At 38.2% G+C, this 24,409-nt stretch overlaps 1 protein-coding gene and 1 long non-coding RNA gene across 7 annotated transcripts in view; one reads left to right on the top strand and one right to left on the bottom strand.

The window, feature by feature from the left end:
• The window catches only part of LOC129439474 (uncharacterized), a 74,273-nt gene that overhangs the window by 12,363 nt on the left and 37,501 nt on the right, over positions 1–24,409 (top strand). For 4 of the 6 annotated variants that reach the window (XM_055198100.2, XM_055198098.2, XM_055198099.2 and 1 more), the window contains exon 2: positions 16,671–20,510. In XM_055198100.2, coding sequence (XP_055054075.2) covers positions 17,437–20,510 — 3,074 coding nt within the window. In that variant the 5' untranslated portion in view covers positions 16,671–17,436. Of the gene's footprint in view, positions 1–16,670; positions 20,511–20,849; positions 20,897–24,409 lie in introns of all 6 variants that reach the window. The other 2 variants (XM_055198102.2, XM_055198101.2) reach the window with 1 other exon arrangement.
• Positions 5,430–6,171, bottom strand: LOC129450345 (uncharacterized). The gene is made up of 3 exons (XR_012365517.1): positions 6,124–6,171; positions 5,855–5,939; positions 5,430–5,717 (listed from the first exon to the last, which is right to left on the bottom strand). It is a non-coding gene; the product is annotated as an uncharacterized lncRNA (long non-coding RNA).

The raw sequence follows: 24,409 nt of genomic DNA, 5'->3' as shown, positions 1-24,409 counted from the left end.
AGTCAGCTCGGTTCCGGACAGGCTAACTATTGCTGGTTAAGTGTATTACTTAATGATTTTAGAAACGGAAACAGAACTCGTTTGACTAAGGCCAGAGGCCCCACTGCCGTCGTTAATGCTAACGTACAGTGGCAAACGGTTCTGTATGACATACTATTTTAAGGTATTACATATAGTTAATGATTTTAGAAACGGAAACAGAACTCGTTTGACTAAGGCCAGAGGCCCCACTGCCAATGCATTACTTTACTCGTTACTTCAGAAAACTTTTAATGCATTACCCCAACACTGATTGTTTTTGTAAAAGGACTAGTCCTGGATTAATCTAAACCCTGTCTGAGAAACCACCCCAATCACAATCAAGCCAGATTGAATATGCAGAATGAGAAATGAGATCCGGTGAACTAAAGTTCCTCTTATGAAAGGGAAGCCTTTACTTTAAGATGAAGAATTCAAACCCTACTGCAACACCTCTGACAGAAAGCTTCATGTTGAAGAGTAAAGCACACACACTTTTCATTGCATTATATTTTGTGATATACAAGCAAGAGAAAAACTGGTATTTCTTAAAATGCGTTGTCATTTCACGTCTTTCCAGCGGTGTAATGTCTCTCGTCGTCGCTGTCTGCCTGTCGTGCTCTCTTTGGCCTCCTCCTGTCTCTCCTCACTTCAGCGGCTCTCTAAATATATCTCGCCGCGTCTACCTTTCTCTCCGTCTCTCTGCTTGCACGGTCTTGTCCGGTAAAGTTAAGCATGCTTCACCAATTCGATCTGACACACTTTTACATAACAATCCTATCCTCAGCGTGCCCTATTCAAAGGTTTCTCTATGAATGAGTGACTGTAATGCAGCATTAACTGAGAGCTTTAGCACTGAATATTTGAGGTTTGCTGAATGGCATCCTCTGACAGTGAAATACACTCCTGTCTCTCTGAGACTCCGTAGGGATACATCAATGCCAACCTTAATGAAGATTCCTACTTTTTCTTCTTTAAATGGCTTCGTTTGCATTTAGTGCCGCTTCCCGCATCCTACAGACATATGGTGGAAACATAACGCTAGTGTGACGTTACATGTGTGACATTAGAAATATATCAGTCGCTAGAGATTATGCAATATGGTTTGCACTGTGATATAAAGCAGGTTTTTCTAATCTAAGATATAGACTTTTCTGAATTTTGAAAGCTTTGATGATTCGTTGAGCACAGCAGCAACCGTCCAATAACACTTATGGAGCCTTTCTGTTTAACTCTTTCCCCGACATTGACAAGTTATCTCGTCAATTAAGACAAAAATTGTCCCTGCCAATGATGCTTTCCTGACAAGTTTTTACGGTAATCTGTAATTCCGCTATTATCCACAAGGTGGATTTTATAAACGACTGAAGCAAAAACACATTTTTCAACATTTAAACTGTGTTTGTTTTGATCATCGTTCTGAATCTGATCTCTAACAAAATTCCTTTACAAAAAATGCAATTATCTCAGTTATATCTTATCTTATATCTTCAAAATTTTATATTTTTGAAGAAACCTACCCATATTTGAGAAGTTATAAAAGAGAACAAATGAAGATAGGATGAAACGTTTTCCCCTCGTTTTGTTTGTTTGTTTGAAAGTAAGGGTCTATTCTTTTATTGATATATTTGTATATATTTATAGAAGAACGTTTTCCTGGAAGGCATTTTGTGAAACTTTTGCGAAAATCGCAAAAAATGCTATAGGGCAACTTTAAAAAAAAGGCTGGGGGTGAATGAGTTGGTTTTCAGGAAATGCTTTAATGAAGATATGATTTAAACTTGCTAATAGTCATTTGGATATGCTTAACCCACCAGGTCTCTGAACTAGCAAACCATCTTAACCAGAAGGTTCCGCTAAATATGCTAACCAGCAATAAATTGGCATTAACTAGCATAACCCAGCCTGTTTGCACTGTGCTTCTAAAGCATCGCTTGACGAGCTCAGAACTTATGCTGGCTTGAATTACATGTTATTGTATGATTGTATGATTTCATTGTTGCCCTTTTCTAATATAAATGACGTATGCATGTGATAAATGTAAGGAATAATTGACGATGATTATTAAAAAGTAATGCACAGCCAAGTTGGTAATCCGGCACAACGTTAAGCAGAGCTACACCGCGGGTGTGCGTTATTTTCAAATAATTCAAAGGACCGAAGCATTTACAGCCCCATACTATATGTATATTATATTATATATAAGCAGAAGTAATTATTTGTTGGCATATTTTGTCTGTATGAAATATAATTACTCAGACCACCATTTTAGATTTTGGTTATAGCACCCAGCCCTGTACTAAACTTGCATTCACTCTTCCTTATCTAAACCAGCTCACATGCACAACAGACACAGGTCTGAGATCAGCAGGATTTTGCGCCTCTCCGAATTACAGGGATATTTTTATGAGTAAAGCTATTAAACCGCAGCTTAAAGTGAGATGCTATGAGATTTCTGAGCAGTCTTGTCTCACGGGAGGCGTGTAAAGCCTTTAATAAAAGTGATATGTTTGAGTTATGAATCATTTAGCTGTAAACCGCCCGTATGCAAGCTGGCATATGGAGTACACGGAAGAGAGTTGAGGGTCAGCGATCCTGCCACAAGGACACAGAGCATTAAGAAATGTTAGATTCATTAAACTGTCACTGTAAATCTCTTTCCACGGAGAGAGGCAGGAATATGTTAGGAGCAGGAAAAGCACTGGAAGGATGAAATCTGTGATAGAAAGTGAAACGTAAATGAAGCTGAAAGAAGGAGAAGGAGATGGGCTGAGGACTTGTGCATGAAAACTACAGACATTCTCTATCTTTATTTCTTTTTCTTCCTGTCGTTTTGATATTTTATGTTGTTTAGTTTGTTGCATTTTAGTTTTCCTTATTAAAATGTGTGTAGTTCGAAAGCGAATAGATTACAGAAGAGACGAGTGTTTGGCATCTTTCATTAAATGGAGGACAGAAAGAAAGAATAAACTGCTGCAGCCGGTCATATATTTACAGACGCATGAGTCCGTCTGAGACTGCAGTTCTCTGTTCAGGGATTAAATAGGAGTTATGAGCTGAATCTCTCGCTCCGAACACAAGCAGCAGGGTGGATGACGATCTCCCTCACCTAATAATGTGAAATTATCATCACAGCAGAATAAATACATGAGAGAGATACAGAATCACTGATGATGACAGTAATGAGAACACACAGGTGTATAATATATCCCAAACTCTGATGAGAAAGTAGTTTTTTTATTAGTACTGTAGAGACGTGATGCTTAGATGAGAGTTTACAGCATGCCCACGCTGTGTAGGTGGACTCAATGATTTATCAACATTATTCATTTAAAAAAACAACAACAACATAGGTTTGTTGTGGTGTGGTGAACGACGAGGTCAAGTACCATTGTGGTGTAAATTCAAAATATCTAAAAACTGTACATTTTTGTATGTTTTTTTTTTTTTTAAAACATTAACTATTATTTACTCAGTGTTGTTTAAACCTGAATGATTTACTTTTGCAGGACACAAACAGATCATTGGATGAATTTAGTACAAATAGTAGAAACTAGGCCACACATAGTATTAAGATGCATTTTGATCGGATCACAATTGGATGAAAGAGAAAGAGACACATTGACGTTCACAACTGAGCAGCCATTTTGTTTTAGCATTGATAGCCGAAAGACCGCGCCGAACACGCTAGACGTCAGGACGAATGGAAAACATTGTGCTCAGTAAATAACACATTAGATCAAGAAACGCACAAAAAATATTGTTTGGACTCAACAACAAAAAATAAAAATATGAAACAGTTTGCATCAGTTTTTTGAGTTAAGACAACTACTTCTGAAATTAAGTTCAACCAACAAGTAAGTCGCTAGAGATTATGCATTATGGTTTGTATGTGATATACTGAAACTTAACAATTAAGTTGTTCTAACTTGTTTTTTCACATTATTTAAAATTTTATTCAATTGTGGACATTGGTTTACACAAAACTACTAAAACTATTCAAACTTTTTTAATGAACAACACTTGTCAGGTTGCAGAAGACAACCTTAGGATTTTTAGCAAAATGCCTTTTAATTGAAACAGCATGTAAGACAAGCTTGCTGAGTTTGTTTTCAACTTAAGCGAATGCTCCACTCTTCAACACAATGGTAACCTCTTAAAAATTAACAACATGACAGAAACAAAGTAAAGAGTATTAAACATTAATCAGTCTTCTCTTGTTTTCATCTAGAAATACATAAAATAAAACCATATTTCTACATTTACTCTCACTATCAAGTCCTGCGAGAAGCATGCTGGGAACCTAAAACCTGAGTTATCAAGTTATCAAGCTAATAACAGTGAATTACTACAACTTAAATAATGTTTTGAACAAACATTTAAGTTGAAGTTACACACAATATTACGTTGATGTAATTCTTAACATTATGTCAGGACAACTCAATAAAAAAGTTTCAATAAATCAATTATTTCAATTTTTTTCTTGCACTAATGCATTAAATTAAGTAGTGGCAACAGATCCCCTAAATGATTGTTTATAGTGAATGTGGACAGTATTCTGTATGAATATATTCAATGACATGCGCATCTACACCACAAAAGCAATCCAGTCGAATGCGTTTCCGAATACCTCTGAGGTCGAAAGTGGATGAGCTGTAAACGGTTTAAACTCCGAATACACCTGTCTTTAGTGTTGTCCACTTCTGATCCGATCGAACAAAACGCATCTCAATCAGCACAGTTTGGCTTTGTCCTATTGACAGGATAATCAGCCAATCAGAGCTCTGCCTCCTCTCATGTGACCCCCTGCTTACACAAACTCTCTGTTGAATGCTGTTTATTTACACTCTTAAGAAAAATGGTTCTATATAGTACCAAATAAGGGTTCTTCAGCTTGTAACAATAGCAGCACCCTTTCTGGTACTATATAGAACCCTTTTTTAGATGGTTCTATATAGTACCTTGCCTTGAAAAAGTGCTAAATAGAACCTCAGTGGTGCTATAAAGAACCCTTTCATTTATCAGCAGTCAGGAGGATTATTTTTTATTTGTTTTTTCTTATTTACAGCACTTTATAAGGTTTAACAGTTTAAAAACAGAATTGCAAGACATCAGAACATACTTTTATTTTCACTTTTTCATTACATGAGGTGTCATACAATAATAAATATGTGCATTAAAATCACAATTAGAATAAATATATTAATTATTATGCAAATATAACAAATCACTACTCAAATAAGATATGGCTGTTAAATAACAGCTTCAATATTAAATAAATTAACAATCAAATTTGGCAATTAAAATCATTTTAAATAGACAACAATTACATGAAATCAATAAAATCATGACATGCAACATCAACATGCAAATGATAATAAATCCTGAATATTAACATATTTTGACATTACATTCAGATGTATACATTTTAGCACAAACAGATCGATGACATAGAATACAAATGAATGGGATGTTTATAATGCATTATTAACTGTAAAAATAAAAGTCAAAAGGATTGTGTCAATCTTTGTAGAATCTCACCAAAAAAGTCCATATTATTTTCTTTACGGGATCATCCAATACTCCAATACTCCATCCAATGTTCTTTGTTTTGTTGCAATGATGCTGAACATTTAGTCAGATAAGAGTAAGATAAGAAAGGGAAATGGCAGACCTGCAGAGCTTCACTCATGATCCACCTACAACAGATAGAGAAAAATAATTCTGTTATCACAAGTAAATGTGCCACAAGATCACACACACAATCTCCAAAATGTTTAAACAGTAAATAACTATTATTTTAATGCCAGCATTGAAAGTAACATGCATACATCACCTTTAAAAACAGGATGTGTCTTTCATATCAAGCGGTCATACGCACTGCCTTCACTCTCAGCAAGATTACCTCACATACGAAAACTCTGAAATATCAATAAAAAAAACTAAACGCATGTTGTACCACATTCTTTTCATAATTAGTTTAATAAACTTAATGTAAAATATACATGTATATGCTTCATAACAAACCTATAACAAATCATTATCCTAAGTCATTGTTAAAGCAGAGTCCTCTAAATATATCATTTAAAACAATATGAAGATTACCTGCTTTAAAGGGAATGAAGCTTACAGTATGTTGACCTGTTATAAAAGAAATAAAGTACATCAAAAACTCACAAAACCTCAATTTACAAAATGTTTAAACAGTAAAAATTATTATTTTAATGCCAGGATTGAAAGTAACATGCATACATCAACTTTAAAAATAGAATGTGTCTCTCATATCAAGCGGTCATACGCACTGCCTTCACTCCCAGCAAGATTACCTCACATATAAAAACTCTGAAATATCAATAAAAAAACTAAACACATGTTGTACCACATTCTTTTCATAATTAGTTTAATAAACTTAATGTAAAATATACATGTATATGCTTTATAACAAACCTATAACAAATCATTATCCTAAGTCATTGTTAAAGCAGAGTCCCTGAAATATATCATTTAAAACAATATGAAGATTACCTGCTTTAAAGGGAATGAAGCTTACAGTATGTTGACCTGTTATAAAAGTAATAAAGTACATCAAAAACACACAAAACCTCAATTTACAAAATGTTTAAACAGTAAAAATTATTATTTTAATGCCAGGATTGAAAGTAACATGCATACATCAACTTTAAAAATAGAATGTGTCTCTCATATCAAGCGGTCATACACACTGCCTTCACTCCCAAAAAGATTACCTCACATATAAAAACTCTGAAATATCAATAAAAAAACTAAACACATGTTGTACCACATTCTTTTCATAATTAGTTTAATAAACTTAATGTACAATATACATGTATATGCTTTATAACAAACCTATAACAAATCATTATCCTAAGTCATTGTTAAAGCAGAGTCCCTGAAATATATCATTTAAAACAATATGAAGATTACCTGCTTTAAAGGGAATGAAGCTTACAGTATGTTGACCTGTTATAAAAGAAATAAAGTACATCAAAAACACACAAAACCTCAATTTACAAAATGTTTAAACAGTAAAAATTATTATTTTAATGCCAGGATTGAAAGTAACATGCATACATCAACTTTAAAAATAGAATGTGTCTCTCATATCAAGCGGTCATACGCACTGCCTTCACTTCCAGCAAGATTACCTCACATATAAAAACTCTGAAATATCAATAAAAAAACTAAACACATGTTGTACCACATTCTTTTCATAATTAGTTTAATAAACTTAATGTAAAATATACATGTATATGCTTTATAACACTTTAACAAATCATTAAGTCATTGTTACAGCAGAGTCTCCTATCATTTAAAACAGTATGAAGCTTACCTGCTTTAAAGGGAATGAAGCTTACAGTATAAAGTTTACCTGTTATAAAATAAATAAATTACAATAAGAACACACAAAACTTCAATTTTCAAAATGTTTTTAACAGTAAATGATGATTATTTTCCTCTCTTACCTGTTTGGGTGTTAGTCTGCAGGCAGTTCAGCAGGACTGATGATTCAGAGCTTTTACAGGTGAAAATAATCAAGAGGCAGCTTGAAAATAGACCCCTTCACGGTTCACGTCACAGGCTGTTCTCACTGCGCATGTCGGGGTCAGAAAAGTCATTACAGCTGATTGAGTTGCGTATTATTCGGTATTGTCAAAAATGCCTACTTACGTCGTGGGCTGTGAAAATCGCACGAGGTCTTCCGTTAAGTTTTCGCGATTCATGCAGAATCTCAAAAACAAAAAAATACAACATCTGCGCCTGCAAGCAATTAACGTGCAGACTGGGACAATGCAAAGATCAAAGAGGCTTGTGTTTGTAGTGCTCACTTCATTTGAGGTAAGTCATCATTTTTCAGCACTGTTAGATTAAATTATAAAGCCTAAATGGTATGAACAGTTCGACCCCGTGCTGCGCGCGCACCCGATAATCATTCAATGTTTACAAACCTTGAAGGGATCTATAACTGACTAAATTTAAAATCAAAAAAGGAGGGAAATAAAGAACCCTTTTGCCAAGACAAAGAACCATTTCAGCAAAAAATGGTTCTTCAGTAAGCTATGGTTCTATTTAGAACCTTTACCATCGTTTCAGAACCTTTGAAGAACCTTTTTTCTTAAGAGTGTAAGAGCAGTGAGCTTGCAGTGATTTGTTTTATTTCATATTTTCCTTGAGGAGTTAAATGAGCTGGAGAAAATAACTGATAGTACAAACATTTCAAGAAGATGCCCCAGCTTTTTTGGTACTGTGTGTATGTTGATGCGGGGCAGTCTGAACAGCGTCCTGTATCCTCCTGCTCTGTCGCGGGTGCTCAGTTTATTCACATCACATCCAGAGGCCTTGCGTGTCACAGCCAATCACATCAGAGAGGTGATGATGCGCCACAGGATGAGGATGAACAAGAGGTTGTGCTAGTGAAACACGAGACTGCAGATTTTCTCTCGAGCATCACGGTAATCATCAGTAATCCTGATAATCAAGCCGTGACCAACCGTAAAGAAACATTACTTCCTGAGAGACAAAAAATAGCAGGTAAATAAATATATAATTGAAGAAAGGAATACCTAAAATAAGACGACATGCACCCACAGGCTTCCTTTCCTAAAATAAGTGTGCCAAGCAGATTACTATTTTCTGCTAGATCCTCCAACCAGATGTCTCCACGTTGAGATGTCGCAGAGAATTCTTGTCGGTTGTCTCGGTTCTTTCTCAACGGCACCATACATGAGTAATCTGCTTTAATGCTGTCCAACTCACAGATAACCTCAGATTCATAGTTAAGAAATAAAAACCCATGGGCTGTTAACATTTGGGTTTACATTATAGAGTGTAAAAGTTTTTTAGTAAACAACAAATATCTAAAAATATTTTTTTCTCAGAAGCAGCGTAGTATAAAAAAATTTCGACCTGTTTTTCATTTTAGTCTGTTTTGTCTCTGTGTAGCTGGATAAGATGCTATTTAAAAATGTTCTTTATGGGATCTTAATTCTCAAATCAATTCATATTTTTTTAAATATTCTGACTGAAAAACTTTACAAATATCCCTATTAGGAATATAATTTTTTTACTCTTTTAATATGAAAATGAAGCCTTTTAGAAGCTTAAATGGTTTCCTTTTGTTTTTCATTATATGAGGACATAAAATAAATTATGATTACAATAATAATCACAAAAAATGATTAAAATTGTAATAAATGTTGTTAAAACCTTTTGTAGATGAAGTCCATCATGCAAGGATGACACAGAAACATCGACTCTTCAAGATATTTAGCTGCTGTTTTTTTGCATGCGGACAAACGAAGCAGTAAAGCTTTAAATGATCTTATGCATGTTAATGTAGAAACATTATCACACGCTGTGTTAAATAAATGAACATGACTTTATATTATAAATGTAATTAATAATTGGAGGCCAAAGCTTGAAAAATGTCTTCATTAGTTTCTGTTGGGCTGTTGATGAACAACATTTTAAGATTCTTTAGAGAGAGGATTTAATTAAAAACTGACGAAGTCTTAAAAACCTAAAAGGATTTTAATAAATATCTGTAGAGTGTTTTTTGCTGTCTGGACAATGTTGAAAATATATAAATAGATGTAGTGGACAATAACATGATCAACTGTACACAGTGGCGGTTCTAGACAAATTTCACTAGGGGGGCCAAGGAGGGGCCAGTGTTTTACCAGAGGGGCACATAAAAAATGGCAAGAAATTATATTTAAAGATAATAGGGGTGGTTACAGGAATTAGTTTAAAACAGGACTAGGCCTTATAGTTTAATTAGGAAATATAACTAGTTTTAACAAACATGCCTTACTAAATACATTACTTGTGTGCATTTTGAAGCAAAACAAAAGGCACTGGTGTATTTTAAGATATGGGGCCCTATTTTAACGATCTGAAACGCAAGTCCGAAGCGCAATGCGCAAGTGACTTTGTGGGCGGATCTTGGGCGCTGTTGCTATTTTCCCGGCGGGAGAAATAAGTCTTGCGCCGGGCGCAAATCAATAAGGGGTTGGTCTGAAGTAGGTTCATTATTCATAGGTGTGGTTTGGGCGTAACGTCAAATAAACCAATCAGAACGCTATCCAACATTCCCTTTAAACGCAAGGGCGCAAGTTCCATGGCGGGTTGCTATTATTTTGACGGATTTGACAGGCGCACGCCAGGAGCGGTTCACTGCCGAGGAGACCCACGTTCTTGTAAGAGCAGTCAAAGACAGAGAAGTTGTTTTGTATGGGGATGGGAGAAACCCGCTCAAATCAGCGTCTGTTAAACAGGCGTGAGAGGAAATAGCCGCAATTGTCTCATCAGCTGCGCCAAGCACTACAATGATGTCAGGAGACGGGGGGATCCCAAGCTTGCCAGCATAAATCGGGCACGCCGGGCACACAGGAGGACATCGCTGCGTCCACCTTCACCGCTGAAAGGGTTTGGGGGCTTTGAAATCGGACACAAGAAACGCAAGCAAGGTCCAACCCCAAAGTACACTTACAAATCAAGTTCACATACATGAAGGTTTCTTATGAAAACATTTTAATTATTTTTTAGATAAAATAAACGTAATACAGCCACACAACAAACTTATGAAAATATTTTAATCGTTATTTGCATGATAATTGTTTAACGCTGCCACACAAAATAAATAAAAACTATCACCACAATGCTCACCACAATGATTTCCCTTATCTCATGTATTAATATTTTTTATTGTAACAATTTATGATTTGATTTCCCTTATCTCATATTTTTTATTGTAACAATTAATGATTTGCAAAAATAACTGTTGCATCTGTGTAGATTAGATAAGCAATGCGCGTTGTGTACGCTATACATTATGGTCAAGCATGCGCCCTTAAAATAGCATAATGAACCACGCGCAACGCGCCACTGACTTTAGACAAGTTTTTTTTGGTTAGTAGCGCAATTGTTTTTTGAAACTGCAAAATAGCATAAGAGATGGTTTGCGCCAGAGCACGCCTCCTTTTTTGCGCTGAACCGCCCAGGGAGCGCAAGTTCATTCCCTAGTTTGCCGACGTGCGTCTGTGGAGGGAAAAACCCGCTGTGCGCCGATGCAAAATACGAAATGATACATGCGTCACTGACAAAGTCAATTGCGCTGGGTGCAAGATAGGGCCCATGGCATTGCAAGTTGTTTTCAGTTTGGACAGCTCTTACATTTATTTTAGTCTAGGACTAGTCTAATCCCTTTCCGGGAAACTGCCCCGTAAACTTTATTTTACTTTACAATCATATGAATATGTATTTAATACAAGAGTGAGTGCAGGTGCAAAAGGGGAGCTTGGCTCTTTTCTAAAGCCCCCCAACCGATAATCATGCGAGCCTACTCAATAAACTTTATGAAATGCAAACTTTTATAAAGACAAACGCTAGAGTCCTTACCAGTGCCCAAACCTGCATACACATTCTCAACATCGGGAGATTGGGAACAAATTCGCCGAGCATCACCCGCAGCCGGCTACAGTGATTGGGAGCGCCGCTCTAATTTGCCCGTGTAGAACGTTGTGTCGCATTAGTTCCGCTTTTGGCGCTCGCGTGTAAAATCTAAATACATTTATACTTTTTTATTTGGTCAGCACGGGGTGGCCACAGGGGTGGCCAGGGACATGTCTACAGAGGCACGGGCCACCCTTGGCCTCTGTGTAGAACCGCCACTGACTGTACAAATATATAAATAAAGTAATATCTGAAGACAGACAGGCCCAGATCTCTGTTTGTGTGCCATGCAGTTTTATTTGACATGCAAATGTTCTTACATTGAGATGTCTTTGAGACAAGCGTGTCTCTCTCAATAAAGCTGTCCTCAGGCGTTGTGCTTCATGTGGTGAGATTACAACATATGCTATCTCAGCTCCTTGTTATTAGGGTTGATGTCAGATTTGAAGTCTGCCCATACAGATCTGTCATGCGGTGACATGAACACAGGAATAGTTGTGTGATTATTAACATAAGACGTCTGTCATTTTGTGCCTTGATTTGGATGTGGTTGGCTTTAGTGAAGTCTGAATGTGACTGCTATGTGAAATGAAGAAGACATATTTTGAATAATTATAAAACAGCATGATATGCAGCTAATGATAGGACTTTATTAAAGTAAAATTGTTACCTGACAGTGTTACTACAGTCGGTACAGACTGTTCTGAGCGGCCTGTGATCCATCTCTCCATATTGATTTCATTTTCTTTTCATGGCCAGAAAAAAAGACAAAATCAATAATGAATTTGCAGCAGGCAACACAGTGGGAACAATTAGCCTGAATTAGTGTGCTAAAGGACAGATGGTCACAATACAGTTTTTTACGATTGCTATGACACTTTTTTCATTACTTTTAACAAATTTTCTAAACTCTTAACGCACCAACACACCTAAAACACACAACAGGCAAAACAGTTAATTTTATCCTCAAAATCACACATTGTAAACTAAACTCTCACACTGTTTACAAAAACACTGTAAACATGTTTCAGAATCAACTATTATACCAGATCACCAACACATGCTCTCTTCCAACAGAAACATTTAGTCAATCATAACACAATGTCATGAAAAACACAAACATAAGATGGAAAAACAAAAACTGCATAAGTTTATGTGTAAGTCTGTCCTTATAGACTGCAGTAGATTATAGACTATAGATTATAGAGTTTTTTTGAAAACTTTTTTATATTTTTGTTTAGTTGGGTTTAGTAAATGCATGTATTATGATTGTTTTGCTGCAGCAATTCAAGACAAAAATGAACCATCCATCATCCATCTTAGACATAATTGCTGCAGTAAAGAACTTACAGTATTTACAACAGGACATTACTGCAAGATATTCAATATTACTTCCATTTACAGTAAAAAAGTAAAAATAAACAAATACAAACAGAAAAAGCCACTGAAGAATAAAGCAAAAAAGAAAATCTCATCATCTAATCTATTGCGTTTCTATTTGGCCACATGTTCTCATTCACATTACACCTGATTTTTCTCTGGCAAGCCATCTTGTGAAGAACTTTTTGCCATGTCTTATCCACCTCTGACAGTGTTCAGGTGTGATGTCTGGGAATGCACCATCTATTACATCCAGGTGGGACTGGAGAAAAACCTCTCCCTTGTCATGGTGGTCTTCCGCTGACTCGTGCAGACATATATCTTATTTTTGTGTTGCTTATATTGTTCCTTTTCCACACAAGATCAACCTATAGAGGCCCTCCTTTACTCTATTGTATACCATATAGTCATGCAATTGAAAGAACCTGAGTGTGTTTCCTAGGTGGGAATCAGCTGTGATTTGTTTGTGTTCATTGGTACAATAAGTTGTTTTTCAATCCCAATGGAATAAAATACAGGGGATATGTTTATGTTTCAAGTCATCATATAAACAGCTGTTTACTTTGACTATAAGTCAGGTTTAGCACATGATGTTATCTGTTTTGACATGCTGTGTTAAAGCATTTGTAAATTTGACATTCAAAATCTACTGTTTTGGTCTTGTTTGAGCTTGTCTGTAAAAGAAGTTAAAGCATTTTAAATTGGGGTTAATTGTATGCATTTTGTGTTGAAGCAACAAGAAATGTGTAAATAGTATAGCTTACATAGGTGGATGTAGTGCTAACTGTGTTAAGAGTTTTGAAAACTTGTTAAAAGTATTGAAAAATCTGTCATAGCAATCGTAAAAAACTGTAAATGACAAATATTTGAAATAATCATAAAAATATGCAACAGTCTCAGACTGAAGAGTTCAAATGATCAACAAAAATATTGGGAGCCGCTAGACTTTGGTTTTATAGATGGGCTTTTAGGTTCAGAAGAGTCTAGTTTAGCACATATATGATTTATTCTGTATATTTTAACCAGTAAGCATGAGGAACAATACAGATTTGTTTTCTCAGTAACATGAATTTAGCTCACTGTAAATTTTGGATGGGGCTGTGATGGTGAATATTAGAGGCACACTTTGAAACCTGGACTGATTCTTTAATAATGAAATCTCAAAGCGAATGAATTATTAAACAGCTTAAGCCATTTCCATGGGTGTTTTGATTTGTGTGTGTGTGTGTGTGTGTGTGCGCATATGCTTGTGTGTGCATGCTTGTGCACATGTGTGTGTGTGTGTGTGTTTGTGCGTAATGCGTATGCGTGCATGTGTGTGTGCTTGTGCGCATGCGTGTGTGCTCGTGTGTGTGTGTGCATGTACTTGTGTGTGTGCTTGTGCGTATGCATGTGTGTGTGCATTTGTGTGTGTGTGCTTGTGCGTATGCATGTGTGTGTGCATTCGTGTGTGTGCTTGTGTGTTTGTGTGCACGCACTTCTGCGCATGTGTGTTTGTTTGCGCGCGCTTGTGCACATATGTGTGTGTGTGCATGTGTGTGTGCTTGTGCGTATGCATGCATGCATGTATGTGTGCTTGTGCGCATGCGTGTGTGTGTGTGTGTGTGTGTGTGTGTGTGTGTGTGTGCATGCACATGTGCCTGGTAATTATCACGTTGTGGGGACCAATTGTCCCCACAAAGATAGGAATACCAGTGTTTTTGTGACCTTGTGGGGACATTTTGATGTCCCCATGAGGAAACAAGCTTATAAATCAAACAAAATGATGTTTCTTGAAAATGTGAAGTAGCAGAAAGTTTTCTGTGATGGTTGGGGTTAGGGAATGGGGTAGGTAAGGGGAATAGAATATACAGTTTGTACAGTATAAAATGCATTACGTCTATTGAATGTCCCCACAAAACATGGAAACCAGAATGTGTGTGTGTGTGTGTGTGTGTGTTTACTGCAGATGTTCTTCAGTCCCAGCTGCCTCTCATCTTATGATTCCACCTGCCTTCTGAATTCCCACACTTCATCCTTAAACATCCAAGTGTTCCCTAATTAAATGTTCCAGTTATGCAAATGATTCTTCCGATTTAGGGCTTCATTAAATATCTGACTTCTCTTGAGAGGAACAACTTTCCGACATTCAGGATAATCAATCTTTCTCCTCTATGAAGAAATTTATTTAACTTACTATATTTCCATGTCAGCTAACTTAATTTGGCAGTTAAGTGAAAAATAATTCATAATCTCAGATTCACAGTCCGGTTGTAATTTCGTCTGCAGCATTAATCGACCTTGCTTGTGGCCGTGGCGGGCAGCAGTTAAAGTCTTCAAGTGTGCAAGTGAAGACTGAAAATACATTCAATTCAAGATGTATTCATAACTTATTTACACATTAGAAAGGATAATACACCCACGTAAGTTTTTGAGGCTGCAATGAACAACATCTGGTCTTGATTCAAATGTAATTCTTGCATATATTGCAGGTATTGTTTAAAGAATATGCTAAACGCATGAATAGCATGGATTGTTTACTTGATGTGCAAGAGGAGATTTCAACATCGATGATTCAGGTGCCGGGTTTGCCAAAGCTCAAAAAAGAAAACTCAATTGTTTAAGAGCAAGTTGCAGCTAAAGAAGGGAACAAATATCTTCAATTAAAGAAAGATGGGTTAACTAGTGCTAACTGAGAGACTGGTTGTTTTTGGTCCATTTCTTCTTGACCTTGCCAAGCTCATGATTCAAGTACCAGCGTGACTGAGGAGAGCGGAGCACTTTTGTCTGTGATTTTTGCCTAATGGACAATAATACATCATTTTACTTGCATTGATGCAGATGATATTATAGAGGGATGGACTGACAGCTCGGGACTACGTGAAGATGACAGGTCACTGATGGATCAGGGTCTTCAGTAGTGGATGAAATCTCTTCAGAGTTTAGCAGAGAGCTGGAGTTTGTATCTGCAGTGTTTGCTCTGTGCCTTTGAGCTGTTGGCAAAGTTAAAGGACGTTGTGCTTGTGTAAACCCCGAATATGTGGCTATGAATGCAAATGCTTTCTGTATTTTTGAATTTGGTTGGGTTTTGTAACTTACTTGACCTTCCATTTATTCAGTCATTTACATGAAGCACTTAAATCTTAAACTTTTTGTACAACAGATGATATAATAATGGAGGGCTGTTTTGGTCATAGAGTTAATTTGTTCACATATTAAATGTCCTGTTTAAAGATTGATTTGTCAGATTACATCAGAATTACACTTAGCAAATGTGTGTACAAGACCCGGACATTTAACATCATCTCACGACTCGTGACAGACTGTGATTGTCTGATCACATAGAGGATGCAGTGTCTGTTTACTGTCGGCGTGATAGAGTGTGTTGAGCCCATCAAACATTGTGATCCGTGTGCACGGAGGTTTGCTTAAAGACGAGCCAAGTTAATTAGTGTTGTCATTCTCTGGGCCCAAAGATCTCTTAGCCTGCCACCACACTGAGTTAAACAACAGCCCTAAAGCTACTGACATACACTAAAACTACCCTTAATCCATCTCCTCTTGCATTTGACCCTAACTACTCTTATTTTGTAGACAGACTCTACAGTGGGAAGTAATTCCTGATTCTTATACAGAAGTTGATACTTGATAAAACCGTCCTGTTTAGGTTTATATGTACCTCCAGTATTGATTGATATCATATAAATATGTTTAACGTCTGACAGAATGAAACATGATTAGGTAATATAATAATGCACATTTATTTGGAAATACCATTCATAGATAAGTGACATTACTGTACTTACTGTCTTTTTGCACAGATTCCTGTTGTGTTCCTGTCACAAGAAAAGAATGAAGGGAACGACAGAAACAAGGAAACTCGATTCAACTTGAAGAGATTAATTGCCAAGTCAAGATATGTTTCCATACCAGCAAGGACTGTACACAAGTTTTAATTTGAAAATGGGACATTAACGGTGCTGGGACACTTGTTCTTGGGTCAGTCTTCTATTAAAGTTTATTTATCCGGTTATTTTTCAAACAAATGATTTCTGCAGACAAAGATCGTGAGAGGACTTTTTAATTCTCTTGGCTGTAAAATAATGACGCAGACTTTTACAATATACTCACATGCCTACCTTGCCAAAGTTTCATACTGTTCAGGGCTTGCACAAGCAATGTGTACCACCTCTGCGCAAACAGTGTCTCTGCCATCTTAAATTGTGCTCACCAAGAGAATTTAAGTGCCCCTGTGGACCGATGGGGTTGTTGCTCAGGATACACTTAGTTCTTCTCTTGCTTTTAAAGACAATTGCTTATAAAGACACTTTGTGCCAAAACCAAAACCTTCTCTGACAGGATTACCAGCGAGACATCTTTTCAAAAACTCTCAGTCATGTGACCAGAGGTCAGGACCAGTCACATGCTCTTCTGTCATCGGCTGGTCGGTTTTATTTCATTTTTGTTACATGCAGCATTTATCATGTAAGTCAGTGCCCTGTAACCATGTTTTAATCCAATGAAAGGTGTATTAGTATTCGTTTTGTGGAAACAGACCAAAACACTGAGAAAATCCTATTTATATCTATGGTTCATAAACTACTAGGGTCTGATAACATGGTGAGCAAAGAGCCCAACCATTTGCCAAGTGTTCACACCCATAGCAATGGCAACCCAGACAAAGCAGCCACCACCGTGACTGTGCGATCCGTGCTCCTCAATCGGAACTCTCCGGATATTGAAAGCCGACTTAAACGTAGACGAAATCGCACGCAGCAGGTGCGCTTCAAAGATCTGGATGATGATGAAGTAAAAAACGATAAAGTGAGAAGTAAGAGCCCAACAGAGGTTCCGAAATGGCGAAAGGAGCTGACTAACGGGCCCTCTCTAGTGGGATCAGTCTGTGGGGACATGGAAAAGACAATAGGGGCAGTGACAGCGTTTTTGAAGAGAGCTCCCCCACATCCGCTCACCCCTGGGCCCACCAGACGCTGCTGGGTCCCGACACATCCGTGTTCTCTCACGCTACCACTGCCGAGTCAACCTTGCAGGAGTACAGCCATTCAGACCTCACCCAGTTTGGAAAAACCTCCATCACTTTCAGTCACCCAAATTCGCAGTTATAGTCTGGGGGATGGAGTGGGGGGAGGCTGGGATGATGAGGATTCTTCTGATGAGCTGACTACACAGGTATGCTTTTCAACTCGTACATCACAGACGAGCCCCGGCCAAGAGCATTTCCCCACTGAGCAATCAGGCTGCTCGAAAACTGAGGACAATCAAACCACCTCTTTAGATAGAAAATCGCAACTCCAGCCGAGTTCTTCCGCACCACACAAACAGTCCAGAAGGAGAGGGAGGAGGAAATTGTTAAATAGAGCAGCAAGTGATCCTGGGAAACCTGAGCCTCCTCACACTTCTCTATCTAATACTGTACCTGCTGAGAGACAACACCAAAACTCCAATCAATCTAAGAAAGCCCCATCTGCAGCTGTGGTGCGCAGAACCTCATCATCTGATGTACCTTCACAGCATTCTCCCAATCATAACCCACTTCATAATATGCCATGTAGTGGCTCTTTCACACAAACTGAACCAAGCTGTGATTCAAAATCTCAAAGTGTCTCAGGCCACCAAGCCTCTTTACAAACTGGTCTTTTAACCATGTCTTCTGTAACCCTAGAGGAATACCCAAACTCTTGCCAAATTCTAACAGCAGAAGCACCTCTGCAAGCCTCTCAGACTGTTTCCACCTGTCCCAATGAAACTCAAAATGTACCATTACAAAGTTGTCCACCACAGGGTCTTTTACCCGGTGTCTCTTTGACACAAACAGAGCACAGCACGACCATTTCAGAGTCTTTGTGCTTTACCACACAACAAGTCACTTCATCCTCAACACATGGGGAGTCAAGCTTGTCTCTTAGTGAAACATCAGGGCATTGTTGCACACCTGCTATTCAAATGATTACAAACTCTACGACTCCCCCAATGCCCAAGTCCTGCTGCATTTCAGAGTCACACGCAGAATCCGTAACCCCTGATAAATCCAGGCCAGGTTGCCAGACATTAGAGGAAAGCATGGCAAGCTACAATAATGTTGGCCAAAAGGCAATTTCCTGTTCTCAAGGAGCATCTGTTGTTTCCTCCTCATTCAGTACCGCACATCCAGGCCAAAAGACTCCAACTCAGCTGCTAGCATGCAATAACACGCCAATTCAACCTGTGTCCTCTGTAATATGTCCAACCCAATCTGTAACTCCTATTCAGTCTGTGCCAAGCAGTAAGGTCCCTGCACCAAATGCACGATTTGGCACTTCATCTCTTTCTGTATCCAACTGCATCCCAGATACACAAACTGTGCAAACGACTACACTAACTACAAACACCCCAACACCTATTCAATCCACAATTCAACCTTCAATACAATCTATACCTTACTGTGACATATCAGCTACCCTAACAAGTACAGAACCTATAGCATCTCATAAAGATCCAACACAACCCATTTCTCACAATATGACGTCCTTTTCTCCTAGCCCTCCCCATGCCAGTACTCCATACAGTGTGTCACACTTAAAGAGCTCCCTTCCCCCTGCGGCTCACATTGTTCCCATTGGACAAACTGCAGTGCATTGCATTTTGGATCCACAAAATATGGGAACTCATGTGACTCCTGCCCTGCCCGTTTTAATTTGCAGCCCCTCCACACAACCCGTGCCAGGTAATCTCTGTGCTGTTCGAACATTGCCACACTGCAGCGTTTCTGTGCAACATGCCCCTTGTTGCAGCAACCCCCCTCAAACTGTCCACAATTTTAAGACTTCTGCTCAAACAGTACCACACTCCAAGTCATTTCCACATAACATGTCACCCATCCTCTGTTCACGTGAGCCCACGACATACACTAGTATTCCCCAGGAAACTGTGCTTCCCTGTGCCAATTTCAGGCATTCTTTACCTCCTTATGCCTGCACTCCACAAACTGCTTTGCTGTACTCTAACACAGGGACTTACCCCTCCCCTCCTCAGGCCTTCTGCAGCACTCAGGACAGAAGAGACAGAAGAGAGTTTATGCTTCCTCCCCCACCTCCTCCTCCTCCTCCTCCATACACTCCCCGCAAAGAGGACTCCTCGACTCCAGGAAAGCCCCGCAAGCCTCCTGTGTCCAAGGCCGACAGCAACAGCGCCGGCAAGGACAAAGTGAAGACTGGGATAGCAAAGTCAAATGCTGAAGCAAAAACTGATGAAATCCCACCCCCTATCCCTCCCAAAAGTAAGGCAAGAGCTATGGTAAAACCCACGTGTTTGGTCACCCGACGAGCGATCCTAGGGACAGAATCCCAGTCCGATGCGAAGCACCTGCCTCCTTCTGCAGGAATAAACCCCCAGACTCCCCTCAGATCAGCAGAGGGCCAAGGAGACACACTGCGACAGGTGCAGGAGCTGCTAGGGGGGCTCATGTCTGGGGCTAAATGTAAGCTGGACCTGGCAAAGGCAAAAGAGAAACTGTTCGGCCCAAACGGCCCTCTGTACGACATTGGGACTCTGCAGTCTCAGCTGCACAGCCTGGAGGGGGTGTTGGAGACCAGCCAGAACACCATCAAGGTTTTGCTGGATGTCATTCAGGATCTGGAGAAGAAGGAGGCTGAGCGAGAAGGGTGAGTTTGTGCTTGTGTGTTTGAGTAAAGGACTTGGAGAGATAGCATAAAAACTTTGAATACTAAAGCACATTGTTTTGCTATAGTCAAGTGAGTAGGAACATTCTGCTCCTTTTTTTGGTGGCTGGTAGAATGAGGAAATGAGTGGGACATAAACAGCAGGAAATTGTTCCAACCCTCTGCTTTTGCCCATAATCCTGTGCCGGTTATCATTAACATGTTCCGACAGTAATAGCTGTGATCCAGCCCTCCCATCTGTCCACCCATCAGCTTCATCACTCAGAGATCTGATTGGTTTTTTATAGGGAACTTCTGTCACTGAGTCTTCTGTCTTTCCAGATCTCAGTGGAGTATAGTATTGGTGAATATACCGACACCTATTTTGAGTAAGTGTGATTTGTTGAAATAAATTTTATTTGATTTAAAGTATATTCTAAGACATGCACAATGGCAGTTTTTTTGGTTGAAAGCATATTTCTTAAGAGCATAATTGGCAGGGGTTAAGTATGCGTATGTAGATTGGTTAGGTCATTAATAAATGGATGTAAACAAAACCTTATTCTCAGCCATCAGCTGTTTATGGACCATGAAGAAACAGTCAGCGCTGCCTAATTCATTAAATACAGCTAAAAGTTTATTTCTTATGAACTGAATAATAATCAGCATCATTTTGGGGCATAATGATGGCATAATAATAGTGATTATACATTTAAAGTTTGATGGTTATTTACTAAGAATTTCTTTTCTGCTTTGTTTAGTATCTGATTCACAGAATGATGATAATAGGATAAAACGGTCTTTAAGATCAAATTCAGCTCAACAAAGATGTTTTTGGCTGAGCCTTATCATGAACATTTAACTACTGTAAATGACTGCTTATGATGTTTTTCTCTATCATTTGATCATTGTATGATGATGAATTACTGCTGCATTGGTGAAAAGCACAGTACACAGACGTGTCTCTTATATAGAAATGCAGTTTAATCTGCTTGTTAAGTCCAACGTCAAATGCTTAAGCAAACAACAACAAAATACTTATATTCACTCAGACAGTGCTTTAAAAGAATGGGAAAACCTCTGAAATCCCAGATGACCAGACAGCATCTTTTATGATTTGGTAAAATATTGAAGTCTGGGATGCTGTGAGCCAATAGTAGTCTTTGTACATTTATAAAGGCTTAGCTTAAATGTGTGAAATGAGAAAACAGTGCTCATAAACACCTGCAATCTCATTTGAATTGAGCAAAGGTTTAGACCCAGAAATGGTACTCCATATGTCATGACTTAACAAGTATTAAAATGAACGGCAGAAGACTGTGATTGTTGTGCATTTATAAGTTGTGATTGTTGTGATGTATGCGTGCGCTCACAGCGAGTTTGTATTTCAGTGCATTTAAACTGGATTGTGTCTGGTCCGTGTCTAAGATGAAGGCTTTTGTGCTTATGTACTGCATACTAAAGTGAAGTGTTGTTGTGAATTCATCCCATGTGTTTGTAAAGATGCTTACTGATGAGGAATCTGGAAGATGAGTGCCACTGCAATCTTCTAAAAGAATTAAAATGTACAGATAAGAAAGTAACGGATTAGGATGTTTTAAATATGAATATATGCGGCATACAAATGATGGGCCAACCAGAAGCTCACATCTCAGATAGGCACTACAGTAGATGTTAATGACTTACTTTGGGTTTGGTTCTTGTCTATGGTGCTAACAACAACTATTTATCAGGTATTTTAATCATGTATTGATCATATTTATTTCTGTATTGATCATTTGAGTTTTCTTGTCTATGAACTCTTGCTGATAATTTTTTGAGAACTACTTCTTCCGCCACGGATTTGAGGGCGGCCAGAATGACAGGTAAAACTTTCGGCTGCTTTGAAGCTCATAACAACTCAATGGACGGAAAAGCCGTTACTTTATATTACCGTTTCTTGGTCACAAAGTGTAGTTTTAAGATTAGTTCAGTCGAGAATGTATATGTATTATATTTAAATCTGCAGTCGATTAGTAAAGATAGCGCCTGTTTGAACGTTTGCTTAGTGAGATTCGGTACGAATGAGAACCAAAGCATGAGCGGACATCAGTGTTCACTCGCCCCGCTGACCACCGCCCTCTCTGGGCTACATTTCTGAAAGAGATACCCTGGCTCTCCTGTTGGCCTTGTTTGTTTATGATCGGCAAAATGAGATCAAATCAGCAGTATTTGGTGTCATGATCAAACTATTACTTGTTTTTTAATTCATATTTAGTGTCTTTTGTGTTGTTATTGTTTTGGCGCGAGGTAAAAGTTAATAAAACTATACTTGTATAACGTTACTATTGCTTTCTCATTTATTCTTAACGCGATACGAGCACTCGATTATTATTATTAAACTTTGTTCTTGTCAGTACTATATAAAACTGTTTTTTATAAGTGTCAGAGAGATGTTTTTGCATGCTGCTTATAAATATACCAGTGGCGATATCTCATAACATGTTTTAATAGTCACATCACGATAAAGTAAATGATCAATGTCCACATTTAAAAGCTGCGGTGCTTACCTGCAGTTCCACGGTGTTTTCGCGTTCTGATAAATATAGCTCCAGAAAAAAAACGAGTGTTTATATTCCTCTTTCCAAGTGTTAATCGTCCACACGATGTGACAAGACATTTCTCCCATTAACTGTAACGTAACATCCAAGAGCGCTGATCTTTGACGGAATAATAACTTCTGATTGGGGATTCACAGACTGATTTATGAGCTAGTAAAATAATGAGACACACGGAGAGTGATTCAAAACAGGGCGTCTGCTTCTTCTTCTTTTCGTTTAATGGCTGCTCACTCCTTGGGAGTATTACTGCCACCTACTGTATACCTTGCGCATATGTGTAATGGATCAGGGCGTTTTGTGTTTTTCCATTCAGAGATGAGCCTGCTTAGGACCTCCATTCACTAGGTGGGGGAATGATACGAAAGGTGAAGCGGTTACAGGGTCGTTATCAGCACAATATCGCATAGCTCTTAGCCAATCAGATTCAAGAACCAGAAAGAACTGTTGTATAAACATTTTTAAGAATCAGAAGTTTAGCATTTAAAATTAAACAAATGCAAAGATTTTCTCATTGCCTTAGATAAGAAATAATTGCCGATGGGCTGTACCACGGTTACCACAGACATGCTCTGGTGGTTATTTGACAGGTCAGGTGTGCTTTTATCGAATAATAAAGCATACTCGTGGAACATTTCTCAACCAATCAAAATAAAGCATTTAACCGACCCGTGGTATAGATGGTTTCAGCAGTAACAACATAAACAAGTGGCTTTCGTGGTCATCACGTAACTTCCGGTAAACTCTGTGAAGAATTAATAACAACAAAGTCTTTTTAAAGTAGTTTATTTATATAACAAGCAAAATAAACAACACGTAGATTACATAGGAACCCAAAACATTTGTTATTTTTGACAAGGTATTTATTTAAGAGTTCAGTTTCAGCAACTAGTCAGACCATTAAACAAACAGAAACCAGAAGTAAAGTTCAGACCAGACGCTTATTGCATCACTGCACGTGCGCCCAATGAAACTATCTATAAGAGTTTTAATAATGTGATGTCAGTGAATGAATGATGTGTGCTTTGGTTTAAGTGAAGGTTCTAGAAGACACTATGGCCTACATCATTTCACGAGTGTATTTACAGTATGCAGAAATGGGGCAGAGCTCAAGAGATACACAACCCTGTCTATACCGGAGGAAATCACAGGCAGATATCAACATGCTGTCACATATGTTTAAACATATTTCCTGATGTGACTGTGTGTTAAACAGGACACCAACACAAAAATCTTTAAAAGTTCATCCAAGCAATCTGTCATCATGTATTCGTCCTCATGTCACATCAAACCTACACCAGTTGT

The sequence above is a fragment of the Misgurnus anguillicaudatus genome, chromosome 22 (assembly GCF_027580225.2).
Source record: "Misgurnus anguillicaudatus chromosome 22, ASM2758022v2, whole genome shotgun sequence".
Lineage (NCBI taxonomy): Eukaryota > Metazoa > Chordata > Actinopteri > Cypriniformes > Cobitidae > Misgurnus > Misgurnus anguillicaudatus.
Note: the sequence above shows the minus strand (reverse complement) of the source record. Positions and strands in the feature narration are given on the sequence as shown.